The sequence below is a fragment of the Ostrinia nubilalis genome, chromosome 5, assembly GCF_963855985.1.
Source record: "Ostrinia nubilalis chromosome 5, ilOstNubi1.1, whole genome shotgun sequence".
NCBI classification, from domain to species: domain Eukaryota; kingdom Metazoa; phylum Arthropoda; class Insecta; order Lepidoptera; family Crambidae; genus Ostrinia; species Ostrinia nubilalis.
The window spans coordinates 15365150-15379083 of record NC_087092.1 but is presented as its reverse complement, the minus strand read 5'-3'; the positions used below and the strand labels follow the sequence as shown (position 1 = coordinate 15379083).

The 13934-nt window shown below is 41.8% G+C and overlaps 2 protein-coding genes across 2 annotated transcripts; both read left to right on the top strand.

Annotated features, from left to right (window-relative positions):
- Positions 1-55: 55 nt before the first annotated feature.
- On the top strand, positions 56-9255 carry LOC135072029 (tetratricopeptide repeat protein 27). The gene is made up of 12 exons (XM_063965955.1): positions 56-252; positions 347-726; positions 894-1155; positions 1400-1634; positions 1983-2207; positions 3255-3426; positions 3827-3902; positions 4013-4187; positions 4787-4973; positions 5774-5955; positions 8500-8647; positions 8985-9255. The coding sequence occupies exons 1-12, from the start codon at positions 189-191 to the stop codon at positions 9249-9251; spliced, it is 2373 nt and encodes a 790-aa protein (XP_063822025.1). The 5' UTR covers positions 56-188; the 3' UTR covers positions 9252-9255.
- Positions 9256-9787: 532 nt separating this feature from the next.
- LOC135072024 (rabenosyn-5) lies at positions 9788-13911 on the top strand. Its single transcript, XM_063965948.1, has 6 exons — positions 9788-10339; positions 10428-10575; positions 10801-11021; positions 11824-12018; positions 12945-13383; positions 13836-13911. The coding sequence occupies exons 1-5, from the start codon at positions 9914-9916 to the stop codon at positions 13248-13250; spliced, it is 1296 nt and encodes a 431-aa protein (XP_063822018.1). The 5' UTR covers positions 9788-9913; the 3' UTR covers positions 13251-13383; positions 13836-13911.
- The last annotated feature ends 23 nt before the right edge of the window (positions 13912-13934 follow it).

Genomic DNA, 13934 nt, shown 5'->3' with positions numbered 1-13934 from the left:
ATTTTACAGGAATTCAATTGAATGAAAAAAGAAATTGTCACTAATGTCAATTTTTTTAGGTTAAATGTCAATAAAAAACACGATCACGTTTGTTTACAGGTTTTCATGCATTTTCTTGTAATTAATGAGAAAATCTATGCCTTTTTTATTTGGAATTCAGTAATAAGTCGTTCACTGGATCAAAGAAAATGGTTTCCGATAACAGTGCTATCTTGTATTTGTGTAATTTCGATGATCAGTTGAGCAAATCAGGTTGGTAACTATGTCCCTTATTTTAACTCAAAAAAGATGCAGTTATGTATTTTATCTAACATTTTAATAACAACAAAACTTTAATAAACTTCAGAAAATCAGGCGCTTGATAAGCTTTGGTCGGGAGAATGGTCAATAGAGAACAAAGACTTGTGCAAGGAACTGCTTTGTTCAGACTTGGATGGAGAGCTCTTGAACGTAATTAGGAAATACCGGGACAACAGCAATGACTTGGAAAACATTCTTCATCTGGCTGTGAGTTCTTTGCTGACATTCTGTGATCAAAACTGGAATCCACATCCAAAAGAAGTTAATTTAGAAGAGTATCTCCATATGAAGTGGCCCGAGGGTGTTGATGTGAGCTTGAAGCTGCAACGGGACTCAGAGCCCATCTACGTGAATATCATACACCCAGAACTGTTGTATTTTTCACACCAAATCTTCAGTGCTTTGTATTCTGTTGAACAAAATTTGGTAAGTTTTCGTATGAAATTAATCAATATGAATTACAAAATATCCTTACAATCTTAATTTTACACCACATCAAGCATGGTTTGATGCCTTACATTTGTGTATACCTATTTTAATTATTTATTTTAAATCAACTCTGGTAGTATTGTATTAATTATTCTTAACTCTAGGTGCACCTATGGTGGTGTTTTCGAAGCAAAGTTCTCCATCAGAGAGCCCTTGAAGACACCAGCGCTACAGTCTACTCTGAGCTGGAGTTGATAATGGCGAAGTTGACAAATGAGCTCCAAAACCTACAAAATAAACCACGTCTGCAAATACTGCTTTGCCTGGAAATAGCACAGGCGTACTTGGTATATGGTAGAGTGCAAAAAGTGGAGGAATATTTGAACCGAGCTAGAGATATATCTGGCTTGAAACTGGAGTTAACTGGTAAGTGCTTAATATTGGAGTGCTCTGTAATTTATTACAAAAAATATTACCAAATTAGACTGCTTATTTTTGATAAATATATAGAATATGTGCAGCAAATGGTCTGTAACCTAAACCTTTGTAATAAAACCATTGAATAGAACCTTTTTAAGATTTTTTTATGACAAAAATGCTATTGAGCTTTGGTAGATTTGATTTAGTGGAGAGGGCTAACCCAAAAAACTTAATGCTTAAAAAATTGCAGGTGTTTTGGGCAAGAGGACGAAATACCAACAGAATCTACTGCCCCAACTTGCCCTAAGCAGTGAGCTGGATTCCGCTGTGAACCGTCCTTCCGCTGAAGAGAGCCACGGCTCTTCAGAACTGCCTCCGGACATTGAACTGCAAGATGATGTGCGACTCAACAAGATACAATATCAGCAGAAAATCTCGCAGTCAGAGCTACCAAGCTTGGAACAAACTCTCTGTTTGCTTACTGTGTAAATATTTTTTTACTTTATTTATATCAATCTTGTATACTTATATTGCTCACTTTTATAAGCAACATCAGGAAAAAGTACAAATTATAAGATATACATGTCAGTGTAATTTTATTATCAAGATGTTTCAGATTGTTATGGTTTTTTTACCAAAATTGTTGGTAAAAATCTCTTCTTTTTTAACCTCTCATCTGGCACGTGTTCGCGCGCTCATAATACAGCAATTTCAAATAATTTGTGCTTCTAACATGTGACTTCCTAGGGGCGCCACAGGGCCGCAGTCCAGGTCACATAAAACGTCACTACCAAGACTTAAGATTCTAATGCATCCTATTTCTCATTCTCCAGGCAATACATTCAAAAGTCGCAACCCAAAGACGACCTTATGACGGAGGAGTTACAGCCCTACATCGAGACTATTCTAACCCAGAAGCGAGGTCCGTGGTCCACTCGTGTCGCGGCTCTGCTGATCCGCTGTCGGCTGGAGGCCAATCACAAACGTACGGTAGAGCGCGCCATGCTTCAGTGCGAGACCATTGTCGAGGATAAGACTGGAGTTGCTCCTACTGATAGGTAAGAAACATTTTGGAAATTAGAACTTCTAGATGTCCTCATCTTGATCCCCTTGAAAGTCAACTTGACCTTTGTATATACAGACTGACTGACTATAGATGACCCACGCTGAACTGTCCCACCAAACTCAATGACAGGGGGGCGCTACCATCGTTCAACTATATGGTTTCCAACATGGCAAAAATCGGAACCAGCGATCCGGTATTGACGGTGGCGCCCCACTGTCAATGTCATCGATAGGACAGTCCAGTATTTTGGAACTATACAGAGTTCTTTTAGTTGTCAGAATTGCACAGTTGCCACGATTGATCATTTATTCCAAGAGGCAACTAATTTGACGCAACTTCAAATGATTTCGCGACCTATAGACGTCATAGTCCCCAGTCAAAACATGCAGCAATTTTGTACTCATATTCTATCCAATTTCACCCTGCATTTTACCAATAGAAATATAGGGCGCCTAGCTGCTGCGGCCGGAAACATATCTTATCAAGCAAATGTATTAGTTAAGGCTATTTAGATTAAGTTTAAATATTGTTTTTTCTTTTCTTTCTCTTGTTGGTTGTCCTATTACATATTTATTTATTATGTACACACACACAGTTTTGTTTTTCATATATTATCGTTTTATTTATAATATCTTATCACATCTTTTCTTTATAATACTATACTTACACTTAAAATTTATACGCGCGCTATTATTATTATTTATGTATGTATATTTTATGCAGTATAGGTTAGTGTCTTCGCTGTGTCGACGCTGGTTTTCAGTGTGCTCCCACTCGGCATGGGGCACACTGAAAACCAGCGTCGTGGCCTTCCTCACAGGGGGCCACGGCATATGCTGAGTGGGGTCCCATTCCGATGGACATCGCTGTGCGACAGGGTGGCACTGCTCAGTTTACTTTCTCTTCCATTGTATGTTTTATGTCACCTCTGTCTTATTTGCTTTTTTTTTTTACATCTTTTGTCTTTTGTGATGTCCATGGCAATAAATGTTTCTTTCTTTCTTTCTATTAAATAAATAAATAATGCCATCATTCACAGGCTATCCTACCTCTGGGCCACGGGTCTCCCGCCGGCCTGGACGTGGCGCCAACAGTTAGCCGACTTATACCTGAGCATGGGGCTGGTGAAGGCGGCGCTGGAGCTGTTCCGCCGCCTGCAGCTGTGGGAGGACGTCATCGTCTGCTACACCATGCTGCAGCTGCGCCACAAGGTAGGCACAGCACAGCATGATGTGGCATCTTGTGTGCAAGTATTGCCCCAATAGCGAATTGGACCAATAGCGGATTGGACCAATTGCGAATTGGACTAATCGCGAATTTGTGAATTTTTCACGATTAGCCCAATTGCGAACGCGTTATGCCACGTCAAACATGGCTAGCAGGAATCTACTACTGCAGGAACTAACTAAAGTCCGGTCGCTGAGCAGCTAGAATTTCGTCCAATGACCCCAAGCTACCCATCCTTATCGCTCGCATGTAACAATATTGCTGTCGCGCTCGCTATTTCTATCTGCTCGTCGACCGGACTTTAATACTCAGTTAAGCGCGATACCTGTATGTACTTAAATTATAATTAATTTTACAACCGCCGTTGCTTTCTTGTTTTTTCAGGCAGCAGAAGTTATACAGCAGCAAATAGAGATAAACCCAACTGTGAAACTGTACTGCCTTCTGGGTGATGCCACAGGTAAATACTTTTTAAATCCTTTTACTCCATAACCCAAATAACAACAATTTATTTTCAAGGTGATGTCATAATGTTGTGCTTATTTTTAATTTCATTTTCCATTTTCTCAGACGACATCTCGTGCTATGAAAAGGCGTGGGACTTCTCCAATCACAAGAGCAGTCGGGCCCAGCGCCACTGGGGCAACTTCCTGTTCGACCATAAGCGCTACCGCGAGTGTATCCCGCACTACGAGGCGTCCGTAGCGATCAACTCCATACAGGAGAGCGTGTGGCTACGACTCGGGTGAGTGCTACGAACACAGTGCTACGAATATTGTACTATTATTTTGCAATAGTTATTCACTTGGGCTGCTACGAGAAATTGCAGTGCTACAGATATTTTTGTATACTCTTTGTACTGCTACAGATAATTGCAGTGCTACGAAATCGGCCAACGGTATCGGTAAAGTACGGCCAACGAGAAGCGATACCAAATGTAAAACAAACCCAATGTCATTGTTATTTGGAATAGTAGGGGTGGGTTGCACCACCTATCTCTAACGGTAACTATGACGATAACCGGTGCTTTATGTATGGAATTTGACAGATTCTTGACGATTGTCAAAGTTAAAGTAAGATGGTGCAACCCAGCCTAAGGGTTTGACTTTGACATATTTTGGCGGGAGAACGAGACATTACGACAAATACACAAGATGGGAAGAGACAAAATAGATTGTCAATTCGAAAGTCGAATCGACCTTTTGTATCGCTTCTCGTTGGCCGTACTTTAATCTCTAGCATTTAACGATATTTTCGCTTTGACGTTTTTCGTCCCTCTTAGTAGAGTAGCATCGCTGTTCTCTCCTTGGTATCTAGTTTCAACTAGTGTTCTTCCGTGTTTAGATTCGCTGCGCTTCAAACAGAGCAGTGGGAAACGTCGGCTTCCGCATACCGTCGCTACACTTACCTCCAGCCGAACAGCTTCGAGGCGTGGAACAACTTGGCCAAGGTGTACGTGAACCAGGGCGACAAGCAAAGAGCGTACAGAGCACTTATGGAGGCGCTGAGATTCAACTATGATAACTGGAAGGTAAAGATATGAATCGTAACTGTTAGAGTATAAACTAAACGATTATTCTGGTAACACAGACGTCCGTGGTGGCGCCACTGAGTGTGCTTCTTGTTTGTGGTCTGTTGTTGTAAAAACCTGTGTGTAAGCTATAACCTAATAAAATGATACTGTAATACATTTTATGTTTTTACTCAGAAGAAGATATTATGACTAAGAACCTAACAGTAACTAAGTATTTGAGATTCAATTTTCGTGTTTTTTTTATGAGACCTAGCTATACAATGTCGCGCACCGTAGCACCAAATTCAGGGGACCCTCGGACTTTGACCAAAAAACTTCGCAATAAATTAGCTAAATAGGTTGCATTTTAGATTCTAATGTTGGCAATCACTCTTCTGATCGATGATAGTTTTAAAGACATAAATTCATTTTACCTTTTCTAGTCTTTTTGTTGCCTGAATTCATTCATTCGTTACCTACTGAGAGCGAAAGTCGAGAAGCCTGTTAAATATTGTAAGATAGAACCGCGATTAAGCGATTTATCTTGTAGAATCAATCAAGCCATGAACAAAGCGCCTTACTAAAGCCTGGTCCGTGAGCACGTAGAATTTTGTCCAATGACCCCAAGCTACCCCTCCTTATCGCTCGCGCGTAATTATGTTGCTGTCGCGCTCGCACACTCACTGCGGGCGCCCGTCGCACAGTCGCGACGGCAATATAATTAGCGGCGAGCGATAAGGATGGGTAGCTTGGAGTCATTGGACAAAATTCTACGTGCTCGTGGACCAGGCTTTAGCTGTTATTTCCTTTCTCTACAGTTGTGGGAGAACGTAGTAACAGTGAGCATGGATACCGGCCACTTGGATGACGTGGTACGCGGCGTGCACCGCCTGGCCGACCTGCTGGGCAAGTTCCACGACGTCGAAGTGCTGTCGCTGCTGGTGCGTGCCGCCCTGCACGCGAGCACGGGAGCAGACGCCGATGGACACAGCGCCACCAGGTACCAAAGACGCTAGCTGAAGTCCGGTCGCCGCGCACGTAGAATTTCGTCCAATGACCCCTATCCATCCTTATCCGTACCCGTAATTATATTCGCGACTGTGCGACGGGCGGACGCAGTGAATGTGGCGAAATCCCATCTGCTCGGCGACCGGACTTTAGTGAAGGTCTAGACGCCGATGAATATAAGGCCTCAGCCTCGAACTTAGCGGGCAGCGGGGCGGCGGCGGCGGCGGCGCGGGAGCGGCAGGATCTTATGCGTAAAATCAAATAGACCGGTTCTCGAAAACAGCGGCGCGGGAGCGGGCAGCGGCGAGGGAGCGGGCAACGAGCGGGCAGCGCACTCCTTCTTTTGCCCACAATAAATCGAGCGTTAGGAATAAATTTGAATCGAAATAAAATTGTCGCCGTTGTTCAGACATTTCGTTTGCGAATAAAAACAAATATCTCGACAACACAACCCCGAACACAACACTTCGCCGCTAAAGCGCCGCGCGAGCTGCCCGCTTGTTTCGAGAACGGGTCTGCGTTGCCCGCCCCGCTGCCCGCTAAGTTCGAGGCTGAGGCCTAAGATGCTAGGTGAAGACCGGTCGCCGCGCACGTAGAATTCCTGGATTCGGGACTGGAATTCGCTGCCTGCTGCTGTATTTCCTGAACACTATAATTCGGGCGTTTTCAAGGCGAGAGTGAATAGGCACTTACAGGGCAGATATGTACCATCCTAGACTGCATTTCACTTAACATCAGGTGCGATTGCGGTCAAAGACCTGCCTTGTCTAGCATAAAAAAAAATTCGTCCAATGACCCCACGACGGGCGGCCGCAGTGAGTGGGGGTCATTGGACGAAATTCTACGTGCTCGGCTACCGGACTTTATAAGGGTCAAGGTGGCTGGAAGCAATCTTCCAAGAAGAGAGCGTACTAACACTTTAAAATCCGGCAACGCACCTGTAACTCCCTCGAGGCTGCGGATGTCTATGGGCGGCGGTAATCACTTACCATTACGTGATCCATTTGCCGCTTGCCTTTTGTCCCATAAAAAAGCTAATGGATGCGGGGAGGACCAGTTGTTTGCCTTTGTCCACAGTGAACGTCCTTTTTTTTAAACGAACGAACACATTTTTGCACTGAGTAAGAGAGCAAAAACGAACCTGTCATGAATGATACGTAGGCGTGTGTATGATAGTCACGCCGCGTCTTTCCGTTCTATACATGGCCAGAACGCACCCATAGGAAACTGCTCGTGTATATTTTGGAGTGTCTCTTTGTAAGTCGGTCACTACAAACTATACACGAATTTTGCGTACTGATCGTGTATAGTTTGTATCGTGGATGGATTCCGTCTTCGCTCCAAACTATACTACACCACTTACAGTTGACTAGAGTGTGTTTAGTTTATTTGATTTAATAAAATATGGAATTATATTTAAAATTATTACATTTATTAGATATTATGCTCGTGCTTTGTCCTCGAGATTAGAAATAAGAACTACCTATGTAGATCACGTACGGTGATGCCATTTTTAAATTCATTAATTATTACATAAAATATTATTATTTTACTGAATCTACATATTATTATAATAAATCTAGATTTATAAACACTAATGTAAGTGGTTTCTGAAATTAAATTGATTAGGTAGATTTCAAATTAAATACCAATTATTTATTAGTGAGAGTTAATGAAGAAAGTTAAACGTGCATTATTAACTAAAATTGTCGACCGTTCGGTGTAGTGGTTCGAAACTGATAACTGTTCCGGAGGTAGCGGGTTCGATTCCCGCACAGTACAAACATTAATTTGTGTGCATGAACATATTTTGATATTTGTTTGTATTGGACTGGGTGTCTTCTATGTATAATAAGTATGTATTTACAAAAAAAGTATTTAAGTATGTTTATATCCGTTATCTAGTACCCATAGTACAAGCTTTGCTTAGTTTGGGACTAGAAGCGCAGTGTAAAATGTCCAGGGATATTTATTTTTATTTATTTAATTGTAATTTTATCTCAAGAACAAAAATCATTTTGACATACATAATTCTTAATTTAAGAGTTATTCAGCCCCAAAACAAATATCTTTTCTATGGCAGAATATGAAACACCAAAAAGCTCTTTATCAAAACAATGGCACGTGTCGAAATTGATTCAATGTTTAAAGTAGACACGCAGTTATGAATTAATATGTAATAGAAAGAGAGGTAAATAAGTCAAAATGACGAGCATGCAACTAAGTACTCGCGTATACATTGTAATCGCGAACTTATTACAATACATACATGATTAGTCCGTATGCGTACTGACGATGTATATTTTGGAGTAAGATAAATGACCTAAGTCACTACAAAGTATACGCGAGCAGTACGCAGCGTATGCGTACTGGTCGTGTATAGTTTGGAGGAGCTTAGTAAAAAAAGTCACATCCAAACTATACTCGATTAGTTTCACACCCTTGCGTTCTGGCTATGTATAGAATGGAAAGACGCAGTCACGCCTACTGAAATAACCACATTGATTACTATTCTTATCTAAATTTTTGTTTGCAGGTTACGGAAACAAATACTGGAGCTGTTCGGTAGGATCACCTCGCTGACCCCGAACAAGCCGGAGATATGGCAGTTGTACTCCGACATCAGTCCGACCTTCTTGCTGAAAGCGCAACGACTTCTGAAAGCTTATCGCGGCTATACGCAGGTATACATGTTGAAATAGATGCATAAAGTCGTTTTATTATGGTTTTATCCTAGTTCTGTTTAGTGACTTTAATTTAAATTGATTAGGCTGGGTTGCACCACTCAACTTTGACCGTAACTTTGATGTTATCCGGTGCTTTTTAAATGGATTTTGACAGCTTTTTGACGTTTGTCAAAGTTAAAGTAAGATGGTGCAACCCAGCCTAAAAGTTTTGCATCTAAAACGAAAAAGTTTTTTTCTATCTTGAGCTGTCGTTTGTATTTTGACTACATAAGCCACGCCCCTCGGTTATGAATTTTTAGTAATAAAATAAAAAAACAAGCGTTTTTTTTTTCAGAATGGCAACTGGTCGAACAGCCCAGACACGTGCAATAGAGTGATAGAGCTCGCCCAGAATCTTCTCGACTACAGTCTGAAGGCCCGACAGGAGGCCGAAGACAAAGATAAGGCGCAGTGCGACCAGCAGTTGTCTTCAGCTCGGCTGACCGGCCAGGCCGTCATCCGGGCCGCGGAGAAACAGGACTGGCCGCAGACCAAGGAGCCTTTGGAGGAGTTGACGAAGCTTTTCAATGAAATCACGGAATATATGAAATCAATTATGTAGTAAACTGTGTTTTTATTTCATTTCTTGTCATTTAGGCTGGGTCTAGATGGGTGTAACGTGTAAATTGTAATCTAATGGAAATAGTATGGGCAGCAGCACTTTAGTGCCGTCCACACGTATAACATTACACCCGTCTGGACCCCGCTTTTCACCCAGAGATTAGACCTTTAAATCTTCAATACTAGAAATGAATGTCGTCGATACAAGGAATCTTTCTATTTGAGTAAGATTTGACGAGTGTAAATTGTAATTCACAAAGAAGCTGCACAATCTAACAGTCCTTTGCCTTTATTTAGATAAACATTAATGTCAAAATGACAGTAAAAGTCAAAAAGTTTTGACAGTTTGCGTTTCGTAACGACTTGGCTTTCATTCACAAGCGAAGAAAAACATTAATTAATTTGTTGAATTTTCTCAATTTTCATAATAACAAAATCAAGATTTAAAATGAAAGTGCTAATTAACTAGAAATCAAATTGTAAATAATTACTATTACCTGAAAGTTCAACGATGTGAAAACAGCTAACACTACGTTTGTCAAAACTAAACGCATTCATTAATCACTGGGAAAGGGAGGTGTTGATACCGTCGTGATTTTCTCTTTTAATTAATACAAATTACGCCTTAATTACTATGTACAGTTAGAAAACTACTCCACCATAATGGCAACTGCGAACGACGATGAGATTCTGGAGGGTTTCCTGTGTCCAATTTGCAAGGCTGACTTGAAATCTGCTTCGCAACTCACGAGCCACTTTGAGAGCCTTCATTCGGAGGAGCAGGATGTTCTGAAGTCTCTGAAGGATATATTTGGGAAGGCGAAGAAGATAATATTGAATAATGACGAGAGTGACTTGAAGGAGACCTTTGATAGGGCCCTGAAGTTGAATTACCAGGAGCAGGCATACTACCATTCTGAAGAGCAAGTGGTAGGTGTATCACGCAGTTCCACGGATTATTTCAAGGCAGTCCGTTCGGCGAGGCTGGAGAGATATGCTACGGAGACTAATAAACTACTAATAAGACTGGATAAGCTGGTGTGTAACATGCCCACTGATCAAAACTTGAGGAGACACCATGAACAAGACGTAAGTTCATCACTGTTATGATGTTTATCCTTTAATCTGGTTCTATATTGAATAATAATGATGCAATCTCAAAATTATATTATTTCAGGTTGTTCCATGGCTAGACGGCAGCTCTGTGAAACTGTGCCCAAATTGTGCAAAAGCATTTAACATTACAAGACGAAAACATCACTGCAGACTTTGTGGCTCAATATTATGCCATGATTGTTCGATATTCTTAGATTTAAGTATTGCAAGTAAGTCATGATTTTGTTAAACAAGTATAGCAACCTTTTTTCCATACAGTTCTGCTTAATTATTCAGTTATTGTTGTCTTTAAAGAGAAAACATAACAAAACTATAAGGATTCCTTGTCAGGACTATGGAACCCTAAAAAGTGTGAACCCAATAGTTTTATATGGTTATGATATTTATAAAGTTCAATTTATGTTCTACTTAAGTTTTTATGTATTACTTTACAGAGGCAATAGTAGACCCATCAGCACCAAAAAACACTGAAGTGACAGATCAAGAAACGCTAGAGAAGACAGGTTTACGCCTCTGTGAGCACTGCTACAACCTCGTAGAGCTCCGCAAACAAGTGCAGGACAGCCGGAATGCCAAGACCATACTAGTGACTGCTTATGAGCAGATGAGGAGTCTCATGGAACAGGCTAGGCCAGCTGTGGCTATGTACGAAAAGGTATACTTACTAACATGTTTTGCTGAATAATAACTTTACTTGTTCAATGTTCTTTACTCCAAGAAAAATAATAGAAATTATACAAGGAATAATAATTTTTTTTTTTCATTGCCATTATCATGCCACGACAGGTGAAAAATTATGAACTAGATGTCTAGTATTTTAAACGCAAATATTGGATTTGAAAAGTATGCTATCTTACTAGGTCAGTTTCCTATCTACTGTCTACAGTGTTATAATATTTTGTAGTATCTGACATAACTGAGACCAAGAACTTAATGCATGGTGGGCTAATCACATCATCTTTCACCAATTCTGCATCTAGCAAGAGTTGGTTGACATCATCATTTCAGCCAAAATAAATAACGTCCACTACTGGACAAATGCTTAGACGCCAAGGATTTTCATAACAACCGGTCCTGCATAATTATACTCACGTTCAAAATACCACAGTGTCTCAAGACAAAAGTCTGATCAGTGTGCGTTGCTAAAGCCTGGTCCGTGAGCACGTAGAATCCCGTCCAATGACCCCAAGCTACCCATCCTTATCGCTCGCGCGTAATTATATTGCTGTCGCGACTGTGCGACGCGCGACCGCAGTGAGTGTGCGAGCGCGACAGCAACATAATTACGTGCGAGCGACAAGGATGGGCAGCTTGGGGTCATTGGACGGGATTCTACGTGCTCACGGACCAGGCTTTAGTAATGGTATATGAATGTAAAAGTTGGTACCTCTATAATTTTTATTATATCTTTCAACCAGTCTGAATGGTCATATTTACAAACCAGTCCATTCTTCCAGATGTGTCAAAGCCTGTTCGACGGCGAGACGACGTACAACCTGACAGACGTCAACGCGATGCGCGGGCGCATCGGCAAGCTGGCGGAGGGCATTGACCTGCTGAGCAAGCAGATCGCCGCACACCCCGCCGCGGCCGCCACCCGCCAGGCGCGGTTGCAAAACTCTATTAGGCAGGCGGCGGCTCACTATATTAAGGTATGTAACTTTGTACTTTGTATAACTCTCCAGTCTCAAGAGTATGTTTCTCTAGAAACTTCCTGCCCCATACTGTTAGGGTTATTGGGTAATTAAAGAAAAGATGCGTAATTAACTTGACTTTCTGTATTTTATCTTGGAAAGTAATTTAGTACAACCTAGCACACTGATGGCGGGTTCGAGAGAGCTGTCATAGACAAGAGCGACATCTACCACAGATACAGTAGGTTTTCTATTACATTTTTATTAATCAGCTTGTTTTTGTTGCACTCTTCAACACATACAACCAAACTGTGGAATGGACTGTCGTCTGCGGTGTTTCCGGATGGATACGATCTGCAAGCTTTCAAGAAGAGAGTGTATCTTCACCTTAGAGGCTGGCAACGTACCTGTAACGCCACTGAGACTGCGGGTGTCTATGGGCGACGGTAATCACTTACCATCAGGTGATCTGTCTGCTCGTTTGCCTCATATCGCCGGAATAAATACGCCAATCATTCTTTCGTTCTGAAGATTCTTCTTATCCCCGCGGCCACATACCGCAATAGCCCAATGATTCGCGCTATTGCGACACGACGTGTGTAGCCGAGTATTCGCGTATACTTCGGTGCGTTTTAAGTCGCAAGGACTTCCCTCTGCTGTCCCCCGAATGTTACCGCGATATGTGTGGCCCAGGGGTTACTGTTGGATGGAACTTTGAAACTCATAATTACAGCCAATAGTAGTCCACTGCTGGAAATGTGCCTCCCGCAAAACGCGGCATAAAGATTGTCCCGCAATTGACATCTACCTACTGCTAACAATTTTCTTGAAATCATCTTTCTATCGAGCAGATTGTCCAGTGTCCTACACACTACATTTGCCTACTATACCTTGCTCTTAATCACCGATATGTTTTAGATTCTAATCTAATAACCTATTTCTAGGAGGAGCTCCTCTCCCTCCGCAAGCTTCCAACCGAAGCCCAAGTGGAGCAAGTCCGCCGTCAGCGCTACGAGAGAGCCGAGCGGCAGATACAAATGGAGCGCGAGCGAATGGCGCGTGAACCAGTTTTGGAGGCGGGGCCTAGCTCAGGCGCAGACAACAACCAACACGACGACGATGACCCCTTGTTGGAGCAGATGAATATTATTAGGGGATACATCAAGGAAGCCAGGAAGGAGCTTAGGTTTGAAGAGGTTGGTATTAAATTAGTGATTGATACAAATGGAGCGCGAGCGCATGGCCCGTGAACCAGTTTTGGAGGCGGGGCCTAGCTCAGGCGCAGACAACAACCAACACGACGACGATGATCCCTTGTTGGAGCAGATGAATATTATCAGGGGATACATCAAGGAAGCCAGGAAGGAGCTTAGGTTTGAAGAGGTTGGTATTCACACTTGAGTTAGTACCAGATACAAATGGAGCGTGAGCGAATGGCGCGTGAACCAGTTTTGGAGGCGGGACCTAACTCGGGGGCGAATAACAACCAACACGACGACGATGACCCCTTGTTGGAGCAGATGAATATTATAAGGGGATACATCAAGGAAGCGAGGAAGGAGCTTAGGTTTGAAGAGGTTGGTATTCACACATAATTAAAAAGAGAACGTAATTGCGAACTTAGTAATGATGTTAATAACTATGTTCCCATGGCCTTCTTAGGTAGGGTTAAACATTTTTTTTGAGATCAGAAGTTTGTGTTTCTCGGGACGATCTGGAATGTTTTGTGTACTGTAATCCTAATTATTGTAGTAGCTAAAGGAACCCAGTTCTAGAAAATTGACTACATACAACATGATTAGCATAATTCATTAAAATTTTCCTTTTTTTTCTAGGTGGCGATATTAGAAGCAAATCTGAAAGAACTGAAAAAAGAATATCAATTCCAGAAACTCTCAAGCAAATCCTAGTCATTTCAAGATTATAATGTAGCA

Bases quoted from the DNA above. Each gene is read 5' to 3' on its own strand.
- LOC135072024 (XM_063965948.1), top strand. From the start codon at position 9,914: ATGGCAACTGCGAACGACGATGAGATTCTGGAGGGTTTCCTGTGTCCA. The intron at 10,340-10,427 runs GTAAGTTCATCA...ATATTATTTCAG, and splicing joins GGAGACACCATGAACAAGAC to GTTGTTCCATGGCTAGACGG. The intron at 11,022-11,823 runs GTATACTTACTA...CCATTCTTCCAG, and splicing joins CTGTGGCTATGTACGAAAAG to ATGTGTCAAAGCCTGTTCGA.
- LOC135072029 (XM_063965955.1), top strand. From the start codon at position 189: ATGGTTTCCGATAACAGTGCTATCTTGTATTTGTGTAATTTCGATGAT. The intron at 727-893 runs GTAAGTTTTCGT...TCTTAACTCTAG, and splicing joins ATTCTGTTGAACAAAATTTG to GTGCACCTATGGTGGTGTTT. The intron at 3,427-3,826 runs GTAGGCACAGCA...TTGTTTTTTCAG, and splicing joins TGCTGCAGCTGCGCCACAAG to GCAGCAGAAGTTATACAGCA.